General features: G+C 44.3%; 1 protein-coding gene and 1 long non-coding RNA gene across 3 annotated transcripts; one reads left to right on the top strand and one right to left on the bottom strand.

Annotated features, from left to right (window-relative positions):
* Positions 1-2,827: 2,827 nt before the first annotated feature.
* LOC120611179 (uncharacterized) lies at positions 2,828-5,181 on the bottom strand. Its single transcript, XR_005655089.1, has 2 exons — positions 5,047-5,181; positions 2,828-4,671 (listed from the first exon to the last, which is right to left on the bottom strand). It is a non-coding gene; the product is annotated as an uncharacterized LOC120611179 (long non-coding RNA).
* Positions 5,182-5,240: 59 nt separating this feature from the next.
* MSL1 (MSL complex subunit 1) lies at positions 5,241-17,631 on the top strand. 2 transcript variants are annotated; one of them, XM_039873576.1, is made up of 9 exons: positions 5,241-6,654; positions 9,111-9,334; positions 10,368-10,750; positions 12,655-12,702; positions 13,159-13,223; positions 13,850-13,917; positions 14,330-14,454; positions 14,623-14,695; positions 15,091-17,631. In XM_039873576.1, exons 1-9 carry the CDS (start codon positions 5,887-5,889, stop codon positions 15,179-15,181), a joined length of 1,845 nt encoding a protein of 614 aa, XP_039729510.1. In that variant the 5' UTR covers positions 5,241-5,886; the 3' UTR covers positions 15,182-17,631. The 2 variants fall into 2 exon arrangements, with proteins under 2 accessions (XP_039729510.1, XP_039729511.1); XM_039873577.1 differs by lacking the exon at positions 12,655-12,702.
* The last annotated feature ends 917 nt before the right edge of the window (positions 17,632-18,548 follow it).

The following is an 18,548-nucleotide window of genomic DNA, read 5'->3' as shown; positions in this document are numbered from 1 at the left end:
TTTTATTTATAAAAAAAAAGCAACGGGGAGGGTGTGTTCTGCCCTCCGAGAGGCCCAGCAGAAGGGAGACGGGGAGCCACACACGAGCATCCTGCTTGTAGATGCCTGGAACGCGGGGCAGGGTATCTGCGAGAAAGTTCTGAGCCGAGGCGAGCTTCGGAGCTGGAAACCTGTGTGGCTCCATGCTGGTTTCCCATCCCCCTTTCTCCTGAAGGAAGGTGCCTTCTCCACCCATGGTCTCATTTCCGTGCCATGTGGGGCTGGGCTAATGCCAGCCACGCATTAAACCCCAGTCTTTATTTACCTTTCCAAGAATCTCAGGAAGCCACCCAAATGAATATACTCTCCCTGGGGAAAAGCCAAAACAAGCCTCCTCTTTTTACTGCCTGGTTCTGCCCCACTGTTAGCAGAAAAACACAGCTTCCTAGTATTTGAGCCGGAAGGAGCCTTAAAGATGATCTATTTCAGTTTCTTTTGGTGCTGGGGAAACCAAGGCCCAGACAGGTAAAGGGGCTTGCTACAAGCTCTTTGCACACCATAGGCATTCCCTTCAAAGAATGTATGTCATAGAAAGGGAATTCCACCATTCCAAGAGCCCTAGAGGAACCGTGAAAGTGTTGGCTTTACCTCCATTCACTCTTAGCCAGAGGGCAAAAGAAATGATTGTCTCATTAGAGATAAAATAAGCAGAGAATTGTATAGGGACTTGATTTATGGATCTCATGGGTTTCCTAGGCTCCCGCACAGCTAGCAGCTCCACTTTCTCCCTCTTGGCCTTCACTCTTTGCTGCTATCTGGTGTCCTTATGTGTCTTAGTTCAGGGGTTACCACAATTTAAAACCTAATAGTTTGGGAGCAATAATTCTCGCCCCTTCTTAGAAGAGCTTCTCTTACCAGGTTTGTTTTCTGGTGGTTTATCCACCTCATTCTGTGAATCAAGTTCAAGAATATCAGACTTCCAATCCCCAAATTCCAGCCCTTTGTCTTTGGGAGAGAAAAGCATGTTTACTTAGTCTGGAACAGTGAAATCCTACACTTTGGATTTCAGAGCTGTGAAATTTCCAGAAAAAAAAAATGTGTAGGACTGATGTAAAATTGTCATCTTTTTATTTTGCCGAGTAAGGACATTAAAAAACTACCACCACCGATTGCTATTTACATCTCCATCATTTCACAAAAGCAGAGTATTTTAACACAAAAAATAGGAAGCATGTAATTGGCAGAATAATAGCTCTAGGCCACCCTGCCTTGACTTAACATGGGTACTGTTATGTTTAGGATTACGTCGCCTTCTCATTTTGTTGAAGATTGGCTCCAGTTTTGTCCATTGGTCTCTAGACCAGTGGTAGGCAAACTACAGCCCAATGCTGTTTTTATATGTGCCACAAGCTAAAATAAGCTCAGAATTTTTAAATAGTTGAAAAATCTAAATATTTCATGACAAATAAAAATTATGTGAAATTCAAATTTGTGTCCCTAAATACAATTTTATAAAATGTTGGAACTGTGATTGCTGCTTGGTCTCATACCAGAGCTTCTTTCATTGCTGCTATCCCACTAGGACCTTAGATTAACCAACCACTCATTATCAGTCACACTATTTACCTGTCTTTTTTGCTACAATAGCAAAGTTGAATAGTACAAGAGACCCCAGGGCTGTCAAAGCCTAAAATATTTACTATCTAGCCTTTAAAGAATAGGTTGGCCAACCCCTGATATAGACTCCAAGGTTTTCAAACTTCGGGTGCATCAGAATCACCTGGAGGGCTTGTTAAAACAAGACTAACACACCTCAGAGTTTCTGATTCATTAGGTTTAGAGGGGAGTCCGAGAATTTGTATTCCTAACGAGTTCCCAGGTGATGCTGATGATGCCAATGTAGGCCCACATTTGGTCTGGTGAGGAAGAAAACATAGGCTATTTGTTTATGGAATTGCCATCTGTCTGGCCTTAGAAATTGAGACCACAAAGTCCTCCTTCTCCCTCACCCCCTCCCCATTCTATTGATCAAACCCTGCAAATTATAATAATGTGATAACTACATTCTTAAGCATTACCAAGTGCCACATGCTACGATAAACATTTTACATGGATTATCCCATTTAATCCTTATAATAACCCTGTGTGGTAAGGTACTATTATAGTTAATTTACTGATGAGGAAACTGAGGTAGAGGTTAAATAATACAGCCAATAAATGGTGGAACTGTGATTACTGCTTGCAACCTCATACCAGAGCCTGTGCTTTTAACCACTGGGCTTCCTGTCCTTCCCTCTAGATCCCCATACCGCTCATGTTACATTAATCATTCATCACTTCACACCTGGATTAACAGCCTTTAAGTTGGCTTCTTGCATTCAGTGCAGATACAAATATTGAGGTTAGCTTTCAAAAACACAAATGTGATCATTCCACACTTTGCTAGATATTCTTTGATGGTTCACCTTTTGCTGATAAATTATCCATTCCTTAACTGGGCCTTCAGACTTTCATAATCTGGTCTCAACACACCTCACCTGTTTTTCCCCTTATACTCCCCACCATCCAAGGTAAATGCCAGCCAGCTTCTCCCATTTACTCCAACACATCCTTTTATCCCATGCTTCGCAATGTTCTCATCTGTCTGAAATGTCTTCCTACTGTCTCAACCTTTAAGACTCACCTCAGTGGTCATTTCTTCAATTCCTTCCAGGTATATTCTTTCTTTTCTGACCTAGACAACTTTATTCCTCCCTAGGTTTCACTAGTTTTTTAAATATTGTTAATGTTATATGACTGTCACTCTCTTTACATAAGGTAAAGGTCAAGGGTAGATGATTTCTCTTAATACAGCTAAACAGCTCATTTATTCATTCATTGAATATTAAGTGCCTACTTTGTGCCAGGTATAGTTTTAGTTGCTGAGGATACAGGAGTGAACAAAAACGAAGCTTACATTCTAATGAGAGAGGACAATAAACAAGGTAAATTACATGTCAGATGGTATTAAGTACTATGAATTAAAGCAGAAAAGGGGAAGAGGAATTTTGGAGTTTACAGAGGGTGGCCAGAGGTCTGATGAAAAGATGTCATTTAGAAAAGAGAACTGAATTGAGAGAGGAAGGCATATGGATATCTGAAAGAGTGATCCAGGTAAAGGGAAAAGCAAGTGAAAAGACCTGAGCAGACACGTGCCATGTGTGTTTGAAAAACAGCTAAGAGGTGATTGTGGAAGGAGGGGAGTGAAGAAGGGGAGAGCAATAGGAGTGGAAGGCAGAGAGCAAGCAGTACCAGATTCTATAGGCCATAATGATGATAATTTTGTTTTTACTTCAAGTAACATGGGATGCCATGAGAGCGTTCTGAGTAAAGAACATGATCTCATATCTTATCAGGATCACTATGGCTGTTGTGCTGAGAACAGACTTAAGTTGGAAATGGCAAATGTTGAAACTGAGAGACTAATTACAAGGTTACTGCAATAAAGTGAGATACAATTATGGCTTAGAACAACAGTCCTCAACCTTTTTGGCACCAGGGACCAATGCTCCTATGAGAATCTAATGCCTGATGATCTGAAGTGGTGATACTAGTACTGGGGAGCGGCTGCAAATACAGATGAAGCTTCACTCGCTAGCTGACTGCTCACCTCCTGCTGTGTGGCTCAGTTCCTAACAGGCCACAGACCTATACCAGTCCACTGCCTGGGAATTGGGGACCACTGGCTTAGAGCAAGGTGGAAATTGTGGAGGTGTTGCAAAAGTGTATGATTCTGGATATATATTTTAAAGGCCAATGATTGGATATAAGGTGAGAGAGATAAGAGCTGAAGAAAAAGGATTTGGGTGGGAGATATTTGGCATTGTGATTTTAGATGCTTACTGGACATCCAAGTGGATATGTCTCCTAGGCAGTTGGATATGCAATTTTGGACTTAGAGGATGAGTCCAGGAAGAAGATATAGATTTGGGAGTTGTCAGTGTAGAGATGGTATTGAAAGTCTTGACACTAGAAGACAACACCATATTCTAAATGCCCTCCAGCCACATCCCCTTCATTGGTATCCCTAATCCCAATACCTCTCTTGCAGATCTGAGGCCAGAGTCTGGTGGAAGAGTACTGGGGCACTCTTGGCTTAACATATTCACACACATTTGTTTAAAATTTCCAGTGCTTCATGCTTTGGACCCACATGGCAGAGACACAGTTTTAGAGGTTTTCACATTAGGCCAAGAGTATTAGTCATCTCCATGTCCGTATGGATTGAAAAAATATATATATACTTCAACAGAAAAGAAAAACAATCAAAACTAAAAGTTTTTTCACAAGGAATTCTGTGAGGACTTGTTGGCTGGAAATTAACACCCACACACAAAATAAACATTGAGAGGAAGAAGTGCTCAGCATAGGAGACTACCCTAAAATATTCCTATTCCTGTAAGGTAAAAATTCCTTCCGAGACTTCCTTTGCAGTAGATGCTAGAAATGATTTAAGGCGGCCAGGGAGATGGCCGTTAGGAAAGAACTGTTGTTGGTAATTGGCAATACTTCATTCCAGGGAGATTGTGGCAACAACTCCCTCGGCAGTAGACATGGATTTTCCTCCCTCTGGGAACCAGAGGTTCGTCCGTTTCTGGTCTGGATCCCTTAGAGACAAAGGACTTCATTCTCTCCTGTTCCAGTGCGGGGCTGCTGGGGAGTGGAGGGGGTGGAAGGGTTACAATTTTACCCCCAGGAAACACCCACGGGCTCCAACAAGAGTCTGAATCCTGACTCCCGTCCAGGAGGCATGCGGGTCTGCGGGGGCCGCGGGCCCCTCCCGCAAGGCCAGGCCGGTTGTCAAGGCGCCTGGGGAAGGGGCCGCCCAGCTTAGGCCGGGTACGTGGGGCGTTCAGCATACGTCCACAAAGGGCTTCCCTGCCTCCCAAAGTCCCCTTCCTTCTTCTCAACTCCATTCTCGCGCTCCTTTTTCCCGGGGAGCCTCCGCATTCCCCATCCACCCATCGCCGCCCTCGCCCTTTCTTCCCTCCCAACCTCCCCCAGCTCCCCCCTCCTCCGGCAGCCCACCTTCACCCAGCTCTTCTGCCGGCTCCTGGGTCCTCGCCCCTGATCCCTGGCCTCCCCTCGCCGGCCCCACGCGGCCGGGGCCCCCGCGCTCTCTTCCCCGCCCCCCTCGCGGCGGCGGCGGCCCCTTTCACAATAGTGCGACCCGCCTCCCTCCTCCCGGTTCGCTCCCGCCCGCTGCCCTCCCCGCGCATGCGCCCTCCGGTCGGCGGCGGCTGCGGCGGTGGCGGCTACGAGCGGCTCCGTTTTTTTAAAGGGAAACGCTGAGGCGTCGGGGGTGACTGTGGGGGAGGGGGACCCCGAGCCGCGGAGACCCCCGGGGGAGGCGACAGACTCCCTCCTGGAGTAGGAGGGCTTTGGGCGGATCCACTCCTCCTACCCCCTCCTGAGGAGAAGCGGGGGGGAAATGGAGGCTCGGGGCGGCTGAAAATGAAGCACTCGGGCAGGGGGCCGAAGGCGAGGAGAGGGGGGGGGGGGGTGTGGGGTGGGGAGACGAGGCGGGCCCGGCCGGGCCAGGGGGGGCCGAAGCGAGCTCCGGGGATGAGCTCGGGGGCGGCTGAGTGCGAGCTCCTGCCTCTGAGGCGAAGGCGGCGGCGGCGGCGGCAGCAGCAGAGGCGGCGGCGAGGCCCCCATGGGCCGGCGGCGGGCCTCAGCCGCGGCCTCCACGTCTCCGCACGCCGGCGGGATGGCGCCCGGGCCCCGGAGGAGCCGCGCTAGCCGAGGCCTGCTGCCGCGCTGCTAAGGCGAGCCCGCCAAACTCCCCTCCCCCTCCTCGACCCCCCGCACCTCGCCCCTTCCCCACCCCCTCCTCCGTCTTGGTCCCCGGCGCTGCTCCGGACCACTATGACCATGAGATCCGCAGTGTTCAAGGCAGCCGCGGCCCCTGCCGGCGGCAACCCTGAGCAGCGACTGGACTACGAGCGGGCTGCGGCGCTGGGCGGGCCGGAGGACGAACCCGGGGCGGCCGAAGCCCACTTCCTTCCCCGGCACCGTAAGCTCAAGGAGCCGGGGCCCCCACTGGCCTCCTCCCAGGGCGGGAGCCCCGCGCCCTCCCCGGCCGGCTGCGGCGGCAAGGGCCGGGGCTTGTTACTCCCGGCCGGGGCGGCCCCCGGGCAGCAGGAAGAGAGCTGGGGCGGCTCGGTGCCCTTGCCCTGTCCGCCCCCGGCCACCAAACAAGCCGGCATTGGGGGGGAGCCAGCGGCAGCCGGAGCCGGCTGCAGCCCCCGACCCAAGTATCAGGCGGTGCTGCCCATTCAGACGGGCTCTCTCGTGGCGGCGGCCAAAGAGCCTACGCCCTGGGCTGGGGACAAGGGTGGGGCGGCTCCCCCAGCTGCCACCGCCTCGGACCCAGCAGGACCCCCACCACTACCTCTGCCTGGGCCACCACCCCTCGCGCCCACCGCCACCGCCGGGACCCTGGCGGCCAGTGAGGGCAGATGGAAGAGTATGAGGAAGAGCCCTCTCGGGGGTGGCGGCGGTTCAGGAGCCTCCAGTCAGGCCGCCTGCCTCAAACAGATCCTTCTGCTGCAATTGGACCTCATCGAGCAGCAGCAGCAGCAGCTGCAGGCCAAGGAAAAGGAGATCGAGGAGCTGAAGTCAGAGAGAGACACGGTACGGGAGGGGTTAATCTGCGTTCGGGACGAGGCGCGCGTCGTGCGCATGCTCGGGGAAAGGGGGCCTGTAGGAGGTTAAGGTATCCCTTGGTTAGGGGTAAGAAGGTTGTCCACCAGCGAAGGAGTATGTTAGGTGCTGGGTCCTTGGGAGCCAGGCTCACAGACACTTTGGGTCGGAGGGAAGGGTTAAAGGGCAACCTCCCAGGCGGAGGGGGAGGGGAGGTTTCAGGTGCCAAAGGGTTAATTTAAAATGACAGCCCCAGACTTGTGGGAAAGACGTTTAGAGTAGGAAAAGACCGGATTTGTGAGGGGTTGAAAATGAAAAGGTGGGATGTATATGTGGTGGCTTTATGGAAGGGGTTAAATTAAAGAGCTTTTGCGTTAGAATGCATTCTGGAGAAGAGAGATATAGCAGCTGTTGCTCTAACCATTGCTGTAGCATCTTTAGATAGAGTAATAGGCCTTTTGGCAGAGGGATAGAGGTGATTCACAGTGATATCCTATTTTAATTTTCTTAAATTCTATTAAGAGGATCACCGCTTTTGATTTCAGTTTTTAATGGGAATCTGTTCTAAAACCTGACCCATTGACCAGCATGGTGATTAGAGGCTGGAAGATTTTTAAGGCATCAGGGGAAAGTAAGCTTATTAAATGTGTTCAGTAGATTCCCCCCGCCTCCCCAAAATCGCTCTTTTAGAATCTTAAGGTAGTAGTAAAGTCATTTATTATTTCTTTGTACTTCTGAGGAGCATGACTATATAGGCTTGTTTTTACTGCAGCAGTAGTTAAGGGCATCTTATGCATTGAAAACATGTTCCTTCAGATATCAGCAAAGCTGTGGTGATGGGGTATTACTGTGCTAGCATACCTTACAGCTGCCTAAAAATAAACATGATTTTTACAATTGTATTCAGGCTGCAGCAGTGTGTCTGTCTGTCTGTCTCTCTTTCTCTCTCTCTCATTCTCTCTCTCTCTCATTCTCTCGCGTTTTGTGTGCCAAGGGCTGAGCAAGAGAGCAGAAGGCTATTCATTTTGTTTGCTTTTCAAATGAATCGCATCAGGCAGCGGCTGTTTTATTGGAGAATAGATTCTGCAAGGTGGAATGGGAGCTGGGGCAGGTCTCATTAAAATACCTCATGGTGTTGATTTGTGGAAGTTACTCAACATGGAGGTGGCACTGCTTAGCTACTGTACTGCAGTCTAGGGGTGTGATGGTACTGTAATTACAACACATCATGTCCTTACATGGTGGGGGGCAGGAAGAGAAGGACCAGTGAAAGAGAAGAAATGTCAAGGAAATGTCTCCCACAAACTGGTTAAGTAATGTTCAGGCTGTGAATCAAAACGAGATGAAATGAGAGTATGGCTGACAGGGGGGCTCTCTGCTGATTGTGGCGGTTTCTGCTCAGTTCCTGAGGTAGTGGATCCTTTGCAGATTTTCCTAAGCAGGAAAAGTGGGGTGAGTTAAGGATAGAGTGTCAGTCTGAACTTGGCATTCACTGCTTCTGTTGTGTATTGGAGTTTTAGTGTTGCTTAAGCTTGTTTCTCTTATTCTAATTGTTGTTGGCCTATACTGAAATCTATGCAGCTAAGTAGATGTCATGAAGGCACATTAATATCACTGTCTAACCCAAATAAAATTCTTATTATAAGGTATAAGTAGCACAGTTGGCACCTTTTCTCAGAACATTTTAATGTGAAATTTTCAATGATAATAGACTTCTATTTTCTGTTGTTATGTAGTTTTCTTTTTAATTAGAGTTGACTGTTTTTAATCAATATTTAAATAAATAGATATAAGTTTCTTCTGTTATGTCAAGTACAAAGCAATATGCATATTTCATCATTGATGGGATTTATGGGTACTGTTTCTATTATAATTCTTTCAAATTGAGGTTCATTGCTTAGGTGGTACCCCACCACACACACATCCCTTTCAAATAACACTGCAATCCCTAGTGGTACCGTGACTGTGTGAGTTTTTAATTCCTTCTCAATGTACTGTTTGGACTTTACCCTTGTGTATAGTGTTTTGGAATGGAAGTAGAGAGGAAAGGATCTGGAGAAACCTAGGGCCTCTTAAAAGAACCTAAAGTTAATTCTGGAAACTCCCAAACTGACTTGGAGCCACATGGTTAGCAGTAGCAGAGACCATGCCATTGAAAAGGCATGTTGTGGCCCCTCCCAGTGAAGAGGATCTTCTTTCAGAAGAATGAACTACAAATTCCCCCACGTCCCTCCCCAACTAGGTTAGCCCCTAAAATTAAACTGTACCTTATTCTCTCTATTGTGGTTAAGGAAAACTATTTAGGGTAATAACTGCCTGTTAAAAATAAGTTGTATTGCCATAGTCCATGGAAAGAGCTAGTAGACCATACTGATTGCTAAATAGGACTAAGTACCTACATTTAATTTTTTTATGTTTTAAGCCTGCATTTTGCCACTCTCTTTTAGCTCCTTGCTCGGATTGAACGTATGGAAAGGCGGATGCAGCTGGTAAAGAAGGATAACGAAAAAGAAAGGCATAAGCTGTTTCAGGGCTATGAAACTGAAGAGAGAGAGGAAACGGAGCTATCTGAGAAAATTAAACTGGAGTGCCAGCCGGAGCTTTCTGAGACATCCCAGACTCTGCCTCCCAAGCCTTTCTCATGTGGGCGGAGTGGAAAGGGACACAAAAGGTGTGCTGATAACTTCGTTCCATTTGTCTAAACTTTTTAAGGACACTCATTTCTGGTGACAGAGTAGGGGATTGAGACTTACGAATTTGTTTTAATACAACCATATCCTGAATCATGAGTTCTTAAGTGCTGAGAAACTATCTCGAGATATTCTTGTGCAGGCTATAAAACTCTGTTAGGAACGTTTGGTCACAGTAGTAATTACAGAATGCAGAGTACATCATAAAGAGAATGGACAACAAATGTGACAGCTGAGTTTCTTAAAACTATAGCAGTTCACTTCAAGTTAAGTGTTAAATTACTTTTTTGTGTTAGGCACTAGTAGACATAAGAAAGTGAGATCTAACTGTCCTTGGACTCAAAGAGATTAGTTTAGCTATGAGGATGACATAAGTTTTAAAAACTAAGACTTCAACTGCAATAAAATATGCAGATAGACAACAGTGAAACAAACTAAGTTTTGTAAGATTCAGAGATATTAAAGATTATTTTGAGATAGAATAGTGAAACTTTAAGGAGATGATAGATCTTGAGAAAGAAATTCAGAATTTAGGTTGGTAAAAAAGAAAGGAGACAGCATTCTCGGAATGTGGGGGGTGGGATGGGGACATTAGTGGGAGAATGAGAGCCAGCAGATAGCAAGAAAAAAGAAAGAGAATGTAACTAACATGGTATAGGATTGGGGGGAAAAATAAGAGACTGGTCCCTGGTGGACTGGAATGAAAAAGGCCACAGGGTAGTGGCACCTAATGTTATTTAAAGGATCTTGAATAAAATAGGGAACTTTTTAGGTTCAGTAGTCAATAGGATACTATTAGAAGTTCTTAAGCATGGAAACTCACTTGTTCAACATTTACTGAGGGCCTATTGTATATACTGTTAAGCATGAGGGTGTTCCTGCTCATGACTGCCAAGTGAACCCAGATATTTAGATATTTGAATACAAACTAGTTCTCTTGTCCCAAAATGAAATCAAATCAGATTTTATCTAAGCATCAATAAATTGTATAATGTTTTCTTTCCTATCTAATAGGAAATCCCCATTTGGAAGTACAGAAAGAAAGATTCCTGTTAAAAAGCTGGCTCCTGAATTTTCAAAAGTCAAAACAAAAACTCCTAAGCACTCTCCCATTAAAGAGGAACCCTGTGGTTCCTTATCAGAAACTGTTTGTAAACGTGAATTGAGGAGCCAAGAAACTCCAGAAAAGCCCCGGTCTTCAGTGGACACCCCACCAAGACTCTCCACTCCCCAGAAGGGACCCAACACCCATCCCAAGGAGAAAGCCTTCTCAAGTGAGATAGAAGATTTGCCGTACCTTTCCACCACAGAAATGTATTTGTGTCGTTGGCACCAGTCTCCCCCATCACCGTTACCATTACGGGAATCCTCTCCAAAGAAGGAGGAGACTGTAGCAAGTAAGGCATAGAGAACACTTGCTCTTATACCCTAGTGGTGGCGGTCAAGCTAACAAGTGTGAAAATGCCTTTGGCATTTTTAAAAAAGTGCAATCAATAAAGCAGAGTTCTGTCAAGAATGAGTAAGTTAACAGCCAGAGACAGACACTGTGCAGGCATTGCAAATAGATGGAATTACAGCAGAATGTGCTCAATGTATTTGCCTGCTTACAACACTGGGAGATGTGTTTGCCAGTAAGTTGCTCATCACAAGAGCACCAGACTTGGGGTGTAATCTCCGGCAACTTGCATGCCCTCTGAAAGAAGGGTTTTCTGTGCTGTGAAATGCATAGAACTTATACTTTGCCATGCACGACTGTTCCTGCAATTGATACTGTGTGAAACCTGGGAGGGTGGTCTTTGGGTATTCTCAGGGGCCAATGATAATTTTTGGGTTGGGGAGCCAGTTTGGGGTGGGGAATTTCACCTGGGCCTCCGCTCTTTAACTATATAAACATTTATCTGTATCTCTGTGTCCCGGTCTGGGGGGCAGGAGGAATCTGCCAAAGACCAACAGTCTTACTTTATCTTACTATACTTCACAAAGGTTCTAAATGTGAAGAGTTTACTTGGATTGCAGTAGCCCATTGGTTGTTCATATATTTAAATAAAATGGTCTACAAACTATTTTTCAAACAATAAGGACTATCTTGGGATATCTGAGCCTGCTTGGTGAGGGTGTGGGGTGTGGGACCTTGGTCTTCATTCCCGTTTTTTCTTTATGGCTTCCACACAGAGATGCTCCCCTATCTTCTACATCAACCAGTAACTGCAATGTACCTTCAATCGTGTAATGTTAGTCTATGACAGTCACTGTGGGTGCTCTGGGGTGATGGTGGGGGAAGCCTTCTTGGATAGAGCTGCAGCCCCAAGTTTCTACCACTGTCTTGCCCCAGCAGGGATGGGGATGGGAATCCATTCCAATGAGACAGGAGCATTCTCTAGGCTTTGTTTGGCTGTTCTGGTGACAAAATTAAGTGGGGAAGATAAATTACTCTTCTTAATTATCTAAAACTCATTAGGTCTCACAATGGAGAACATGAAATAGACCAGGATCCTGATCTAGGCTCAGGTTTTTTGTTGGTTCAGTCAGTTGAACAGGTTCATCTTTAATGGTTACCCTTCTTGCTGCCATGGCAATGCTGTGTAACAACTTAAGAGAAACCGTGAAGCAACTTCCCATCCGGGATTGGGAAATGGCTTGGTCCAGAGCTGTTCAGTGTGACTGGCTGTTTTTGAAAATCCTATCTGTCCTAGTACAGAAAATTCCAAACACCTCTGAGATTGTGGGCATAGCTTTACAGGAGTCTGATTGGGGGGATCCCAGCCATTTGAGGAGCCTGAGTTGTGAATAACGTGTGAATCCTTATTCTTGATGCCCTATCTCAAGAGGAAGTCTCAATGGCTTGTTCTGAGGAAGCCAAAGTCTTTGTGCATGTTGTTCAGGTTGGACCAGCAAGGTAGTTTGTTTGGAGGGAGGAGGGAGCTGTTTAAGAAGACTACATATGTAAGTTTTGAGAACACTGATCTTTTATTTGAAAAATAGGGTCAACTTTTACTCACCTGCCATGTTCTGAGTTTAAGGTTTGATATCCTTGGCCATCAACTGTTGCAGGGAAACCACCCTAAATAATGAAGAAAAGAAGTCGTCTCAGTGTAAAAAAAAAAGTGGTGGGCTTATTTTCTTTTCTTTTGTCTGTTGTTCCCTCTTCCCCTCCCCCAGAGAGAAATTCTCAAAAGAACAACTCAAAAAAAACCAAAATGGCTTCCTAGTGAGAACTTCAGTGATGATCCTTTCCTCCATTTTGGGTATGGGCTTTTCTTCTTTTTACACTGAGATGATTCTTCTTTCCTGCATTATTTAGGGTGTCTGATGCCATCAAGTGTTGCAGGAGAAACTTCAGTCTTGGCTGGTGAGTAGAATAGGAATTGTGCTGGCTGGGCCTGGGCGGGGGGCATTGGTGGGATGGTGGATGGTTGGGAGCCACATTCCCCATCAGCTGGATGTGGGAGAGTGAGATTCCTTGGTGGATTACACTATAGATATCAAAATGACTACAAATTTCAGTTGTTTTTCAGGAACTGCAATAGCATCCATTATATCAATTGTCAGGTATTGGCTTAGGGGTTTTTTTGTGATCCTGTGTTTGGCAGACTGCAATGGCACTTTAGGTTCTTTAATACCATAGCAAGGACACTGAATATGGCTTCAGGTGAGGCCATAGAATGGATTCCTATAACTTGGTAACTTTGTCTTATCTGGGGAGACACCTCTTGTCCTAGTGAATATAGTAGGTTGTATGACCTTGGATTTAAGTGTGGTTCCACCCCTCCTCCCTTTCTTTTTCTTTTTCTTTCTTTTTTTCCAGTTCCTTCTTGGAGGGACCACTCAGTTGAGCCTCTAAGGGACCCAAATCCTTCAGACCTTTTGGAGGTAGGTATCGAAGACCTGTCAGTGGAAGGAAGTGAGAAACAGTAGAATTGGGAGTGTAACTTGAATATGTCATAGAAACTGTATGGATGGGTTAAATAAAACTTTTAAAGCCAGAAAGGAACTTGAGAGATTATCTAGTCCCAACTCCTTTGTTGTATAGATGATAAATATGAGGTCCAGAGTGGTTAAGTAATTTATTCAAAAATAAATAGCTAAGGAGTATTTGAAGCTAGATTTCATGTGAGGTAGAAAAGTTAGCATGTACCACTTCAGCAACAAAATTTCTTAAAAGTTTGATATTTATTTTAAACTTGGACTCTTACAAAGGATGGAGGTAAGGAGGGTTTATAGCAGTCTCAAGGGTTGTTTCAGTTTGACGTGACTTTCACTTTGGAAAGTTATGGAAATGATTTTGAAATTTGGAGATTCTACAAGGGTTTGGGTAGGGAAAGGAATACGTGTTTTGTTGATTCTGTTACCAGGAGGTTCCCATAATATCCATAGAACTCACAGACTCAGGTAGGACCTGAAGGTGAGATTTTACCTTCCTGGAAGCTGGAAATGAGTTAGTATGTGTGTGTCTCACATGGTGATATATCACTTATCATCTGTTATTCTTTACACAGAACCTGGATGACAGTGTGTTTTCAAAGCGGCATGCAAAACTGGAGCTGGATGAGAAGAGAAGGAAAAGGTGAGGCCAGAGTTATACATCCTGGAAACAACCGAGTCCTAGGACCCTGACCTCTCTCCATGCTGTGGAGAGTCCTGGAGCTCTTAACACTCTTAAATTACTGGCTTCCCATTGAGTATCTAAGTTTGAAGTGGTAATTATTGTAGGTAAAGATGTTTGGCCTCTTTTTCTTCATGTATGCCCTTAGTTCCACACTCTGTGGAACACCAACACATGATTTGGACTGCTAGACCCAAACAGCTCTTCCCTAACCAGTTGTTCTCTTTAACAACTCCCACCCCTAACCCCCAGCCCTAGTCAGGAAAAGTCAGCAGAGATCTCATTTGGGTCAGCATTTGGGTTGTTTGGATCACTTTTATAGAGCAGGTTTTTAGTAATGTCGGGTTTGTTTTGTCCGGTTTGTTTTTCCCAGATGGGATATTCAGAGGATCAGGGAACAAAGAATTTTACAGCGACTGCAGCTCAGAATGTATAAAAAGAAAGGAATTCAGGAATCTGAGCCTGAGGTTACCTCATTTTTCCCTGAGCCAGATGATGGTAAGTTTTGTTTATCTAAAAAGAGTAAGATATTTCAAAGAAGTTAGAAAGGGTGCAAGGCTCCAGGATACAACGTGTTGTAAATGAATGGTGTGTTGGAGCAGGTATAGTTGCTAGATATTTCCCACCTATGTCACTAACAAGGTTGCATTTGGCTTTCTTCCATAGTTGAGAGTTTGATGATTACTCCCTTCTTGCCTGTTGTAGCATTTGGACGACCATTACCAAAATTAACTCCACAGTAAGTATAAAGGGCTCTTTTCCCCTTCGTTCTCAGATAGCCTGCACTTCACCTTCCTTTCGAACTTCATGAAAGCCTAGATACAAGGTGGAACAGGTGGCTTAGGGATAGCCATGGTTCTTTGACAGAAGTGAGGCTACCTGGGCAACTAGATTTGTAGTGATAAGATTCCCAAGCCAGGAATTAGAATTGCTTGAGTTAGAAATTGATAATTCAGTCACTTTAATAGTGCGCTATTGCTCTGGCTTTGAGGTGGGAAAGACATTCCAGGCTAGGGACCTGGGAGTCAGGGTTAGGAATGGTGAGGAGCATAGTATCTTCTCTGGAGTTATTCTCATGTCCACACTCCATTCCTGTTAGTCTTGGAAGTTGATTTCCATATCTTTTTTTGCCAGGAATTTTGAGCTGCCCTGGTTGGATGAGCGTAGCCGATGCAGGTTGGAGATCCAGAAGAAGCAAACACCTCACCGGACGTGTAGGAAATAGCTGTGCTGGCAAGAACTTTCTGTCTTCAGATAGTTGTAGCATGCCATTCCCAGAGAGTGGCAGAGACCTGTATATGTGACCTATGTCCTCATGTATGTTGTTATTCGATGATAATGCCCTTTCATACTCCCTTGATCTTGGTTTTGTTTTCATCGCTCATTTCACAAAAACTCTTTCATTGGGCTAATTGTGAATTATAGAGGGTGACTGGGATATCTTTTCCCCTTTTGGGGAAATGAGCTCTCAAGCTAAATCTCTAGGATGGCAGATTTGGAAGCTTCAGGGGTCTGCTTCTATACATTTGTCTATGTTAAAGGGGTAAAAGGGTTCTTTCATTAAACTCATGGAAGATAAAGCAACCCCTGCCTTTAGAGCTGTGCCTGCATGGCACTCTTCTCACCTTGGTGTACTCTTCCATATAGTTTAAGTATAGTGGTTTTTACTCTTAACAAAAATCTTACCACGAGCTTAAGGTCCATATGAGGAATAGCAAGTGAAGTGATGAAGCAAGCATCTTCACAGAATAGAAAAGAAGAGATCAGGGAGTTGGTAGATGAATGTCTGAAGAAAAGACAATTGTTCTCTTATAACTATTCTGTGATATAGCCATATGGGAAGGGATGTTTGGCTGTGATTGTTTTCTTAGTTAATGGGTAAATTAATTTCTTCCCTCATCCCCTCAAAAAATAAAATATTTGGACAAGAGAATGGGGATGGTTAGTTTTGGACAAGTTATGGCTCTAAAAAGCAGCAGTTGGCATTTGGGGATGGCATGTCAGAACCTGTATAGATGTCCTTGTGTCACATCACTTCCAAGGTATTCCTTAGTTGGGCTTTATCCTTTTAGCTGAGCTCTTGGTGGTGGGATAGAGATTTAAGGATGGTAAGGGTGTATGTGGAAATATGTGCTTTCTTTGGCTGGCAAATGTCTGCATCTTGAAACCAACAGATGTACCTAATGAGCTTCTCCATTCACTTTGTAAAAATAGAGTTGTATGTACCATCCTGGTTCTCTCCACCCCACCCCACCTTTTGTGAAACAAATGTCAGGACAGCACTCTAGGCCACTTTGGTCTCAGTGTAAGATCCCTGTAACTATCTGGAAGGAAAACAGAGCCAAGACCTCTGGTCTTAAATATATAGGAATTGCCTTTCTTTAGTCTTCAGGACTATTGTGTGAAAACAAGTAGGGGTCTAATCTCCTAGAAGGTAGGGGCTTTTATCCTTGAAGAGACTATGTCCCCAGATTTATTAGCACTTTTAGAGGAGAAGCCAAGGTATGTAGAGTGTGTGGCCGGCCCATCAGTGGAGCATGAGAGAATAGGATACCATTGTGGGAAGAAAAGAAAAGTTCCTCAGGGGCCTCCCACTGCTAAAGCTTTTTGTGAGATGTTGATCTGTGCTCCCTGGGTTTGACTTTTAAAGGAATTATTCCGGCAGCACATGTAGTATTCTTGGATGATCTTGCTGCTCTTATTTCTCCTTTGTGTGTGTGTGTGTGTGTGGCTATGGGTTTTCATTTGTAACTCCATCTGCTTAGGAGGAGTGGGCTCTCCACAAGGGAACCTGCTGTGAACTTCATTGCAGCAAGAATGTAGAGAGAAATAGGACTTATTCCACTAGGGGCTCTCATCTCACACCTTAAGGAGTGGAAGATTTCTAGAAAAACTGGGCCAGATTTTCTTTGTTCTCCATCATTTTAATATGGCAAGCTGTTTGGCTTTCCTACTCTGACCTATGTTATTTTTTTTTATAATGTACCCAAGAAAAAAAAAGACCAGTGTCTCTTTACTTTGTTCCTTGATTCCTCTCAGTTTCTTCTTGATTTTCAGCATTTGTTGGATTCCTAATTTGGATATGGGTTAGCAAATTAATCTTTTGTTTGTGCCCTACCCAGGGGACTCCCCAGATTCTGAATTTGAGCTAGACTAAGAGGAATCCATGAGGTGCTATCTGGCCAGACTTAAGTGGATTCTTTTCCTTGGTTCTCCCTCTACCTAGGACCTCTTATTTTATTTTCCCCTCTACTAGATCAATTCTCCTTTGACTTGGATATGTAGAGGTTTGTTGAGGAGGTTGGAGAGTAGATTAGCAAAGTTTCAAGAGCGAAATTACAGTGTGTTAGAGTGTGGGGGGAAAAATCAGTCTTATTTTTTCCCTACATGGGATACAACACTGTGAAATTCAATCTTCAACTGAAGGCCCTGCAGTTCTCCTAAAACATAGTTCTTTGTTTCTTTCTTTAACAAAGTTTAAGCTAGTGTTAATAAATTAAAAAGAAAAATTGCTTGTCTGTCCACTTCAGCTTTGTTTTAAGCCCATTTCATATTGTTGTCAGTGTTGTAATTCATACTTTTGATACCATTTCTGATGTGTAAAATTGGTTGTCTTGTAAATATCTTATAAAGAGTTCAATTGTAAATAAACTATTGTGGCTGTTAATTTTTGAACTTCTGCTTTAATTTATTTTATCGGGAAGTATTAAACAATTGTGTTTGCAGATTTTAAAAGATGAGAAAAAAATCTATTTCACAAAATAGAAAAAAACTCCATTTTCCCTTTTATATAAGGTATTCACTTCCATTTGTGTATGAGCACAATGCATGTTTCATTTCTTTGTCCTGTGTTCTTCCTTACACATAACTAGCAACTTTAAAAGTGAGAGTATAGGGTAGGATACTTGGTGCCTACTGTCTAAATTAATAAAACCTCAAAGTTGGAAAAGACCTTAGAGGTCATCTAGTCTGACCTCTAATACATTCCAGACAAATGAAGTCCAGATTGTGCTCCAACATTTCTTTTTTTTTCTATAAATTTTTTTTCTGTTAGAAAATTCTTCCTTGTTGACAAAATCTAACTTCTTGTAACTCAAACCCATTGGTTCTTTGCCTTCCAGGGTGATGAATAAAGATCAGCTCCTCCTTTTCCTCAAAGTCCCCCGATTAAAGATACCTGTGGCTATTCCAACTCTTCATGGTAAACATTCAGAGATATTACACTTCCTCAAAATAAAGGATTTTGAATTTTTCAGTGCCCTCTGGATGAGTGAACAATTTGCTCATGTCCATTTAAAAACTGAGCCCACACCAACTGAAAGGCAAAGTGGCAGACATCACTTTTCCTTATTCAGACACTAAACTTGGCAGCCTTATTTGCATCAATTTACTTTGTGATCAGTAAGATCCTTCATGTTTTTTTAAAACCTTAAATCATATATCTTCCATTTTTAACCCTGGACAGTTGTAACTAGATTTACAAGTTGTCACATCTGGCCACTTGTTTAACCAGTTGAGATCTGTTTGGATCCTATCTCTGAAGGCATTCAGAAAGCATTCTAGTTTCATACTGTCTATAAATTTGGTAAGCA

The sequence above is a fragment of the Pteropus medius genome, unplaced genomic scaffold (genome assembly GCF_902729225.1).
Source record: "Pteropus medius unplaced genomic scaffold, Ma_sr-lr_union100, whole genome shotgun sequence".
Lineage (NCBI taxonomy): Eukaryota > Metazoa > Chordata > Mammalia > Chiroptera > Pteropodidae > Pteropus > Pteropus medius.
This window is presented reverse-complemented; position numbering and strand designations above follow the sequence as displayed.

Bases quoted from the DNA above. Each gene is read 5' to 3' on its own strand.
- MSL1 (XM_039873576.1), top strand. From the start codon at position 5,887: ATGACCATGAGATCCGCAGTGTTCAAGGCAGCCGCGGCCCCTGCCGGC. The intron at 10,751-12,654 runs GTAAGGCATAGA...TGCATTATTTAG, and splicing joins GAAGGAGGAGACTGTAGCAA to GGTGTCTGATGCCATCAAGT. The intron at 13,224-13,849 runs GTAGGTATCGAA...TTCTTTACACAG, and splicing joins ATCCTTCAGACCTTTTGGAG to AACCTGGATGACAGTGTGTT.